At 45.7% G+C, this 11,021-nt stretch overlaps 1 protein-coding gene across 1 annotated transcript; it reads left to right on the plus strand.

Moving 5' to 3' along the window:
* The first annotated feature begins 763 nt into the window (after positions 1-763).
* Positions 764-10,786, plus strand: LOC101600762 (zinc finger protein 354B). The gene is made up of 5 exons (XM_045153068.1): positions 764-781; positions 1,267-1,349; positions 2,116-2,242; positions 3,319-3,414; positions 9,189-10,786. The coding sequence occupies exons 2-5, from the start codon at positions 1,317-1,319 to the stop codon at positions 10,727-10,729; spliced, it is 1,797 nt and encodes a 598-aa protein (XP_045009003.1). The 5' UTR covers positions 764-781; positions 1,267-1,316; the 3' UTR covers positions 10,730-10,786.
* Positions 10,787-11,021: the final 235 nt, after the last annotated feature.

Genomic DNA, 11,021 nt, shown 5'->3' on the forward strand with positions numbered 1-11,021 from the left:
TGTACATCTGGCTTGAGTCTTGGGGAATCAAACCTGGATCCTAGGCTTAGCAGGCAAAGATCTTAACTGCTAAGCCATCTCTCCATCCTAACAATCTGTTTTATATGCTGTTGAACTGAGTTTGTCGCTATTGTGTTAATTTTTGTATTGGATAATGGTTGGCTTGCTCCTCCCCCCCCCTAACATTCTAACATTTGTCCTCTGCAGTGATCGCTAATTGTGTTCAAAGTTTTTTGTCTACCTGTAAACCGTTCCCCCCTCCCCAAATTACACCAGAGCAAGGATGTTCCTTGTGTACTGAGGTATTTCAAATGGCTAAAAATTCAATACCATTTTGTTGGGTAACTGTGGGAGAAAGGGTCTGTTCTTGGTCAGAGTCAGCTGACCTCAGGATCATTCACACAGATGCCGAGCTACACTGAATTGTTCCACGAACCTGGGTTCAGAGAGTACAACTGCAAAAATCACCCATGCACAGGAAAACAGAAAACCCTATGTCGTCACGTGACTGGCCGAGTCCCCGCCCGCCCCACAAGCAACTACCATGAACTACAATTCCCAGAAGGCATGAGTGAACACGTGAACTACATCTCCCAGAGGCCTGTGCGGCGACCGCCCGCCCGGCCCCGCCCCTCCTGGAGCGCCTGTCGCCCGCGCGCGTCGGGGGGACCCGAGGTCTCCGGGGCGGGGTCCCCTGGCCGGGCCGGGCCGGCCGACGGTTCCGGAGCCTCCGCCTGCGCAGTGCGGCCGGGGAGCCCCGAGCCCGAGCCCGAGCCCGGAGGTGAGCGGCCGGCGGCCCCGGGCCTCGGGACGACGCGGGAACCGAGCGGCGGGCGCCGGGCCGGGGGTGGCGCGCGGCCGGACCGGTCTCCCTCCCCGCCCGCCCCGGGCCCTGCCCGGAATGCAGACATGGGCGCCTGCTCGGCCCCGAGGAGCCGGCGTCGCGTGGGGAGAGCGGCTGCCCGGGACGCTGCGGGGACGCGGGTCCCGCTCGGGCCTCGCTGTGCTGGTCCGTCGCGGCGTCGCCGGGTCCCGGCACCGCGGGCGGAGCGGGAAGGTGCTGCCCGAGGCCCCGCCGGCCGCCGCGCCGCCCCGCCGCCCCGCCGGCTCCAGGGACCCTCCGGGCCGAGGCGAGGGCCCGGCCCCCGGCCTTCTGCCCCTCCGCCGCGGCCCCCGGGCTGTCGGGGGCGGTGACAGCTGTCGGCGCCGCTGCTTTCGGGGCGGGAGGCGGAAGCGCCTTCCAGCTCGGCTCTCCTTGCCTCCTAGATCCGCTTTCGGGAGGGCGCGCCCGGCGCGGGAGAGCCCAGGACGAGGACATGGCCCCCGAGCCCCGGGAAGCAAGGCCTCAGGTGAGCCCGAGCATCTCCGTGTTGGTGAAGGAGGGCTTGGCTTGGGTGTTGCTGTTTGAACTGGAGCTCTGAGGCCCGAACCGCCTTCACCGGGATTTGGAGCCCACGTGGAGGAGTTGGTCCACCCCACGGCTGGTCTCTTCCGCAGGGAGCACTGCGCCTGCTCCCGGTCTGAAGGTCCCTCTCTTTCTTGGTGTGCACACTTGCTCACCCATCCCAGTCTGCTTGTGCTTCCCGACGGGAGAGGCGAGGCGGCAGGTGCCTTTTATCACCAGGGCAGAACAGGCGTGCAAGCCTGGGACACTCCCTTCTGGCCCTGCCTCCCCTCTCTGTGTCTTCTCCCTGCTCTGGCTCAAAGGGCTTTTCTTTTGCTTCTCACCCCTGAATGCTCCTGCTGCCTGCCTCCGGCTTCGCTAGCGTCTTGTATACGTTTCCTCCCACTTCCTGATGTGACCTGTCATTTCTACCTTTACCATGAAGGCTAAGGAGGCCCCAGAGAACACCATTGGAGAGGTCTATGACTCTTGAGAAAAAAGGACAACTGTCCATCAGAAAGTTATTCTGACCAACGTGCACACAAATAGCCATAATCCCTGTACACAAAGCCTGGTTCCTGATCCGTGTGGTTGTCAGTAGTTGAATATTCATTAAAAAAAGGACATGGACCCTGTCCACCCTAAATGGCGTCCCGTCCCCCTCCCACTGCAGCCTTCACGCTGTGTCTGAGGGCTGGTCGTGGATGAGCTGGAATACCTTGTCCTTGCAGGTGTCGGTGACATTTGAAGACGTGGCTGTGCTTTTCACCCGGGATGAGTGGAGAAAGCTGGATCCTTCTCAGAGAAGCCTGTACAGGGAGGTGATGCTGGAGAACTATAGTAACCTGACCTCACTGGGTAAGGAAATTCCTCAGCAAGGCACAGTTTAGAATGGGGAGAGCTCAGTGTCATGGACAGCTTTGGATTGCTGGGATGAACTTCCAAACCCTTCACAGTTAACAGGAAGAATACTGTTCATTTGAAGCTTACAGATCCAGGGGAAGTTCGATAATGGCAGAAGAAGCGGGCCCCCTTTCACAGGTCCATCCAGAAATACCACTACCAGCACCATAAGCAAACCCACTCCAGGAACGCCAGAACTCCAGCTCTGTGAATACCTTAGGCTGGAATTTTAGATACTCTCCCAAACACACCTTAGGGCTGGACCCTAGGATCCATCCAAGTGACACCTCCTCCATCCAGGCAGCTGGAAATCTCATAAGTTACAAGCTTAAAACTCCAGAATCTTTTGGGGGTATTCAGTCAAAACTACTACACTTGGTACCTCTTTTCCTGAATAAATGCTGTGGGTCATTATAGAAGCTTAGCAGAATTTTGCCTTGGTATTATGCAAATGAGGTATCTCTAAGTAGGTGTGGAGTGGCCTTATATAGGAATGTGACATTGATAATTACCTCCCTCTGTCTATAGTTTGATGTTAGAAATCCCTTAATAGTTGATGCAACGTGTTCCTACTGTATTTCGATCGTTTGCTCACCCCTGAGCAAAGGCCTTCCTCAACCTTCCTCACTTCCTGCTTGCTTTTCCCACTTCTGTTTCCCAGCCAGATGAATATCGTATACTGCATCTTTGAAAGAGCATCAATAGTGTTTTCTCACTTTAAATAGGCTGCTTGAGACTAAACTTTTCTATAGATACTGGTTTGTGAATTTTAATTCAGTCTATACACCCCAAATTCCTTCTGTAGAGTGCTGACTGCCTGTTTATCTTACTTCCATAATAAACAATTAATTTTACCACTGTCATGTCCCACAAATCCCTGCTTTTATGTATCCATCATTGGGCATGTCTTCAGCCCCTCACAGACACTCAGTACTATCCTCTGGGTTTTCCACTCCAGTCTGTGATATTCTTAAATGTCAAAAGAAGACCAAATCTTGTATTACTTTTGTTATCATTTTGTCTGTGATCAGGTTTCCCATTTACCAAACCAAAGATGATCTCCGTGTTACAGCAAGGAGAAGAACCCTGGAAGGCAGAGAGAGAAGGTCCTGGAAGCTCCTTTCTTGGTGAGTGGGTGGGCCTGTGGCACCCTGCCTGCAACACTGGTTAATGAGAGTAAGGTTCTTTAGGTTCTCAGGAGAAGCTTGGGCTCCTAGACACAAGCCTTCCCTTATTCTCCTAATCATGGTTCATAAGAATCTCAGGAGCTCTTGTTCTTTCCTGTTTCTGAAGAAGGCTGTAGCTTCCTTCCTGTATTCATTTAAGGAATTGGTATTTGTAAAGGATTCCAAATAATTCATTCTGGCTGAACCTCCCAAGTACATATAGGAAAAGGAGGCAAAGCAAATGACACTGGAAGGCCACTTAAAGGCCACATACGCGTGGTTTGGTACTTACTTGCTTATTTGCAAGAGACGGGGAATGGGCACGCCAGGGCCTCTATCCACTGCAAACAAATTGCAGATGCATGTGCCTCTTTGTGCATCTGGCTTTACCTGGGTACTGGGGAATCAAACCCAGGTTATATTGTGCTTTGCAGGCAAGTGTCTTAACCGCTTGCCATCTCTCTAGCCCCTTTGGTACAGTTTTAAGAGTTCAACTGTCCCATGGAAAACAAGATATTTGGAGAAGATTAAGCAGAACTTTATGATCCCTTATATTTTTTATTTTTGAGATAAGGTCTCTGGCAGGCTAGCCTTGAACTCACTTAAGTAGTCAAGAATGACTGAACTTCTGATCATTCAGCCACCACCACACCAGGCTTATGTGGTGCTGGGGTAGAGTCAGGGCTTGTTGCACATGAGGCCAGCTCTCTGTAATTGAGCTTCATCCCCAGCTCTGGTCCCTGGCATTTCAGGTTCAGAAACAAAGGTCCCTGAATAAAGAAATAGCCAAAGAAGCCCTGCTGTGTCCTCACTGTGGCCCACATCAGTCACCACATTTAATGAAAGAACACTGACGTCAGAGCTTGAAGGCACGCTAAGGAGTAAAGAAAGTTCCAGAGTGTTGTGCAGATAGGTAAAGGAGAGTCCATACTTGTGTGAGCACTCAGAGATGAGGACATTGCAGCCCATAACAATATTTGCTTCTGGATTAGTCTTGTGAAAGGGAACTTCGTTTGTGTGTATGTTTTATTTCACAAAGAAAACATGTTCATGAAGTCCTTATGGGATTTGAAGTTAATGAGACAGGTCATTTTGGAAGCATTAGGATAGATTTGAAATGAAGCAAAGCTAGGAGTGGGAAGCTTCAAGGTACTGTTACAGAATGAAGTTACTGAGCAGTCTCCCTAGCCCAGTTTGTAAAAACTGAAAATTGGGAGGCCATGCCTCAGGAGGTCTGTGCTCCCTTGGGCCTGGGGGCCAATTGCCAGGAGATGGAATGCTGCTTCTGCAAGTACTGCCCAAGCCTTCCCTAGAAGCTGCAAGCCTTCACATAAATTCCATAGAAAGTTTCAGAACAGTTCCACCCACTCATCTTGTAAGTTGATGCATTGTCTGGGTGGAGGCAGATTTCTGGCTCTTGGTGCTGTGCCACCTTCCCAATATCCTGTCAGTCATTCTTGTGAGGTGGTTTGGGCCTTTCTGCCTTCAGACAATGTTGAGGGTGAGGCCTCATGTGAAAAGCCCACAGTTAAGAACTTACTTCTTTTTTTTTTAAATTTTTTTTTTTTAATTTTTATTTATTTATTTGAGAATGACAGAGAGACAGAGAGAATGGGTGCGCCAGGGCCTCCAGCCACTGCAAACGAACTCCAGATGCATGCGACACCTTGTGCATCTGGCTTACATGGGTCCTGGGGGATCGAGCCTTGAACCGGGGTCCTTAGGCTTCATAGGCATGCACTTAACCGCTAAAACATCTCTCCAGCCCAGGAAGAATTTTTTCATGGAGATGTCTGGGACTTGACAAAAATCAAGCACTGCCAATGATGTCCATAGCACACCATGTAGCCACAGCATTTACATTTGAATCTGTTATTCCAGATGCTTTTCTTTCTTTGCTATTATATGAAACGTATCTCTTTATTCCCTTCCTTGTTTACTGTTGTTGTGTGTCAGTGGTGTGTGTGTGTGTGTGTAGGCCAGTACTTGACTTCAGGTATCTTCCTTGATCATCCTCCACTTCATTGAACCCAGACTGCACTGATTCAGCTCTACCCAACATGCACGAGGTATCATTAGCCTCTGTCTCCAGAGCGCTGGCATTACAGAGAAGCTGCCGTATGGGTGCTGGATATCTAAGCTTTGGTCCTCAGCCCCTAGGATGCAGTTTATTTAAATGTAAAGTTTTGTACTTGTTTCTGTTGCCCACACCATTTAGGTAGCGTTCTAAGTGAGGAACATGGAGCACTAGGTTGTTGTTTTTTTTTTTTTAATTTTTATTTATTTATTTGAGAGCGACAGACACAGAGAGAAAGACAGATAGAGGGAGAGAGAGAGAGAATGGGCGCGCCAGGGCTTCCAGCCTCTGCAAACGAACTCCAGACGCGTGCGCCCCCTTGTGCATCTGGCTAACGTGGGACCTGGGGAACTGAGCCTTGAACCGGGGTCCTTAGGCTTCACAGGCAAGCGCTTAACCACTAAGCCATCTCTCCAGCCCAGAACTTACTTCTTAATGTTGACACCCAGCCAGCAACTTACTGAGATGTCCACAGGCTTTGCTATTTACTCTTTAAACATGAGTTTTATTATTCAGTAAGTGTTAGAACTCTTTACTTACAAATTATGTATATAAATAACTTTTTGAAGATTTTGTCCTTTGTATACTAATTTAAATTCACCTTGAGAACCTATTTCAAATAAAAGGTTTCTTAGTACATATGATCTATAAGAGGTAAAAGATTAATTTACTTGCTTTTATTGTAAAATGAATACAAATAGAAAAGATACTTAATTTTCAGCATCATTGTGGTCAATATTAGACACTTATAAAAGTAAAGAGATTAATGAGGCCTCCATGATGCCTTCACTCACTTTTCAGCAGTTACCAATTCATGGTCATTTGTTTCTTTGACACCAGTGGGTCTCGGCACTAGTTGTTTTGTCATCTGTTAATGTCGTGTGGTAGTTTTTACTCATTACAACCTGGGTGGGGTGTTGTGCGAGGGAGGGCGTTACTGCCTTCTAGTGAGCAGAGACCACCAGCCACACACCAGATATCCTGCACTGTGCAGGACAGCCCCATACAAAACATAGTTCCTGATCAAGACTGTTGGCTGAGGTTGAAAAATCCTCATCTATATCTTGCTTTTACTCACTGACATTTTTATAACATTGTATTATTATATCCAAGAGTAGGAGAGGGTGTACTCCATTGCCATTTTACTTGTTTAAATTCTTCCTGTACAGCTCTGCTATATTTCTCCTGATTCCTTGTTAGTGCAATGGTGGTTAACTGATTTCAGTGTGTCAGTTCCATGTAGTGCTGCTTCACTGAATGAGTTTTACCACAGACTTTCTGGTTTTTCTCAGATACAAGATTATGTCATCAGTTTTACATCTTAACTTACCCTTGTGTCTATTAGTTTGATTGCAGTGGTTAGTACCTCTAAATGCCCAATAGTAGAGGGACACAGATATTCTTGCCTTGTCCTTTTTGGGTGCATGTGTGTGCGTGCATGCCTGTGTAGGCCAGAAGTCAACACTGGGTATACTCCTCAGTCTTTATCCAGTTTATTTATTTACTCATTTTGGTTTTTCGAGGTAGAGTTTCACTCTAGCCCAGGCTGGCCTGGAATTCACTATGTAGTCTCAGGGTGCCCTTGAACTCCTGGTGATCCTCCTACCTCTGCCTCCGAAGTGCTGGGATTAGAGGCATGCGCCACCACACCCAGCTTCCAATTTATTTTTTGAGACAGTCTTCTGAACCCAGAGCTCATCAGTTCAGCTAGACTGACTAGCCAGTAAGTCCTTAGTGTCTGTCTGCCTCTGTCTCTGCCTCCCCAGCACTGGGGTTACAGGCATAGGCTACCTTGCCTGGCATTCTACACTCATGCTGCAGATCTGAACTGTCTTTGTGCTTGTGCAACAGGCACTTTTTCACTGGGCCATCTGTATACTCCGCATTCCTCCTTGCCTTGTTGTGATCATTCTGGATGTAAACCTCGTATTCCTTCACCAAATAAGAATCTAGCTTTAAGACTAAGCTGTAAGAATTTTCTCATATTGTGGAAATATCTTGTTAATATTTTTTTTTTCTTGAGGGCAGTTATTTATGAGACTGATTTTTTTTTAAATTTTTATTTATTTACTTATTTATTATTAGAGAGAGACAGACAGAAAGAGGCAGAGAGAAGGAGAACGAGAATGGGCACGCCAGGGCCTCCAGCCACTGCAAACGAACTCCAGATGTGTGCGCCCCCTTGTGCATCTGGCTAACGTGGGTCCTGGGGAACAGAGCCTCGAACCGGGGTCCTTAGGCTTCACAGGCCAAGAGCTTAACCGCTAAGCCATCTCTCCAGCCCTGAGACTGATTTTTATTGAAGGCTTTCTTGGCATCTTTTTGTTTTTGTTTTTGTTTTTGCTTTTGTTTTTTGTTTTTTGAGGTCGAGTCTTGCTTTAACTTAGGCTGACCTAGAATTCACTGTCATCTCAAGGTGGTCTTGAACTCATGACAGTCCTTCTACCTCTGCTTTGCAAGTGCTGGGATTAATGGCGTGTGCCACCACACCCAGCTCTTGGCATCTTTTGGTATCTATTTTCCTCATAAATACCTATAATATATTCATGTACTATATCACAATAATATAATGTATATCATGTAACATATATAGGTCAGTAATGGCCTGTATAAAAATGATGGCACCTTAAGAGTATAGTGGAGCTGAAAATTTCCTATTACCTAGTGAATTGTAGCTACTGTAACTTAACAGAATGCATGACTGACGTGTTTGTGATGGTACTGGTATAAACAACCCTACTGCACTGCCAGTAATATAAAAATGTAGCAAATTAATTATGTATGATGCTAGTATTTGATACAGTAAGTAGTAACTGACCGTGTTACAGTTTGTGTCCATTACACTTTTATTGTTATTGTAGTATACTTGTACTTAGGGAAAGAAAGGATAAGTAGGCTGTGTTACACTAGCAGCAGCTGCCTCATGCATCTCTTGATTCCATCTACAGCGTCTGGTTTTGTGTTATGCACACTGATGCTTACTGAAGTGACTTAACATTTCTCAGATACATCTCCATTGTTAGCAGCGCAGTGCTGTACATTGTAATGAGTATTATAATGAGGGTAAGGTGTGTATTATCAAAGGTTTGATAAGATGCACAGAGGAATTAACATGGCCACTGAGGATTTTGACATATAGAAGTGGGAATTTAGACATTCAGGATAAGAAATAACAGTAGAGCCAGGTGTGGTGGCACACACCTTTGATACCAGTACTCAAGAGGCAGAGGTAGGAGGATCACTGAGAGTTTGAGGCCATCCGGAGACTACGTAGTGAATTCCAGATCAGCCTGGGCTACAGTGAAACCCTACCTCGAAAAAAAAAGAAGAAGAAGAAGAAATAAGAGCAGAAATACAGCAGTTTATGAGTCTATCACAGGCCTTGGATACCAGAATACATTTACCAATTCATACTCTTCTGTGATTCCTCTTGTTGGTCACTCTTCACACCCTCACTTAGATGAGCTTGTTGTGTGAAGCATTCACTCTGGTCATTCAACTCTCATTATTTATTTGTAGCGTTACTTTCACATTTTTCCTGTTGCTATTATATTTAGACATTTTAAAAATATTTAGCTATTAATATTCATTCTACAAATTTTTCTGACCTAATCACATCAATCATTAGCAATTAAAATTTTTCTTAATTTGTTTTCAGGATGTAAAAGTACTCTTCAAACCATAAAACCAACTCAGACTAAAGAGTCTTTTCAGGGACTGATGAAAGAAAGACTCACAAAGGATGAGCCTTGGGATGCCACATCAGAAAAACTCTACAGATCTGACAGCCATTTAAGGAACCAAGACAAAAGTGAAACTTTACAAATAATTTCAATCACCCGTATGAAAATACTTACTGTAGACAGATGCCACAAAAATTTTGAATTTGGCCCAAACTTCAACCTTAAATCAGTTGTTAAGAAACAAAGTGTTAGAGGAATAACACAAAAAAGTAGCTTGAAGGAGAACTCAAATTCACTTAACCAACCAAAAATGAAGACAGTAGAAAAACGCTATAAATGTAACAATTGTGAAAAAGCTTTTATTCACAATTCATCCCTTCGTAAGCATCTGAAAAATCACACTGGAGAGAAACTATTTCAATGTAAAGAATGCTTGAAAGCTTTTAGCCAAAGTTCAGCTCTTATTCAGCATCAAAGGACCCACACTGGGGAGAAACCCTACATATGTAAAGAATGTGGGAAAGCCTTTAGCCATAGTGCATCCCTTTGTAAGCACCTAAGGACCCATACTTTGGAGAAATCCTATACATGTAAAGAATGTGGAAAATCCTTTAGCCGAAGGTCTGATCTTTTTTTACATCAAAAAATCCATGCTCGAGAAAATCCACATAAATATAACCCAGGTAGGAAGGCATCACTTTCAGGATGTCAGAGGGTTCATTCCAGAAAGAAGACCTACTTGTGTGACGAATGTGGCAACACCTTTAAGTCCAGCTCGTCCCTCCGTTACCATCAGAGAATTCACACTGGAGAGAAACCTTTCAAATGCAGTGAATGTGGAAGAGCCTTCAGTCAGAGTGCATCACTTATTCAGCATGAGCGAATTCACACTGGAGAAAAGCCCTACAGGTGTAGTCAGTGTGGAAAAGGCTTCACTTCTGTTTCACGACTCAACAGACACCGAATAATTCATACAGGAGAGAAATTGTTTAATTGTAGTGAATGTGGCAAAGCCTTAAGTTCCCACTCAACGCTTATTATTCATGAGAGAATTCACACTGGGGAGAAACCATGTAAATGTAAAGTGTGTGGGAAAGCCTTCAGACAAAGTTCAGCACTCATCCAACATAAGAGGATGCACACTGGAGAAAGACCCTATAAGTGTAGTGAGTGTGGGAAAACATTTAGGTGTAACTCGTCCCTTAGTAATCATCAGAGAATTCATACTGGAGAGAAACCATTCCGATGTGAAGAATGTGGGATGTCATTTGGTCAAAGCGCAGCTCTTATTCAACATCAGAGAATTCATACGGGGGAGAAGCCCTTTAAGTGTAATACATGTGGGAAAAGTTTTAGACAGAGCTCCTCACTTATCGCACATCAGCGCATCCATACTGGAGAGAAACCCTATGAGTGTAACATATGTGGGAAACCCTTCAGCCAGAGATCCTCCCTCACCAGTCATTATAAGATTCATCTTGAAGAGGTCCCCTTCAGTGCAGAGCTGCATATGTGAATGCCTTTAACCAAAGCTCACCAGAGAACACACACTTGCGATCATTTTTACTAAATACAGAGAATAAGAGGTAACTAAGTGAACAGCCTCATCAGATACTAAATTGCAAGGATAAGCCTTGGTTATACAGTAATTATGAAGGCAGCATGCATATCTGCCTTCAGGGTTGCAGGTACCAATACTGACCATTTGGAAGATAAAAAGAGGGTGGTTTTTCCCTTTGTTGGCAGAAAATGTGTACAACATGCAGACATTAGAACAATCTGACTTCTGGAATGCCGGATTTCTCAGA

Source organism: Jaculus jaculus, chromosome 6 (assembly GCF_020740685.1).
Source record: "Jaculus jaculus isolate mJacJac1 chromosome 6, mJacJac1.mat.Y.cur, whole genome shotgun sequence".
Lineage (NCBI taxonomy): Eukaryota > Metazoa > Chordata > Mammalia > Rodentia > Dipodidae > Jaculus > Jaculus jaculus.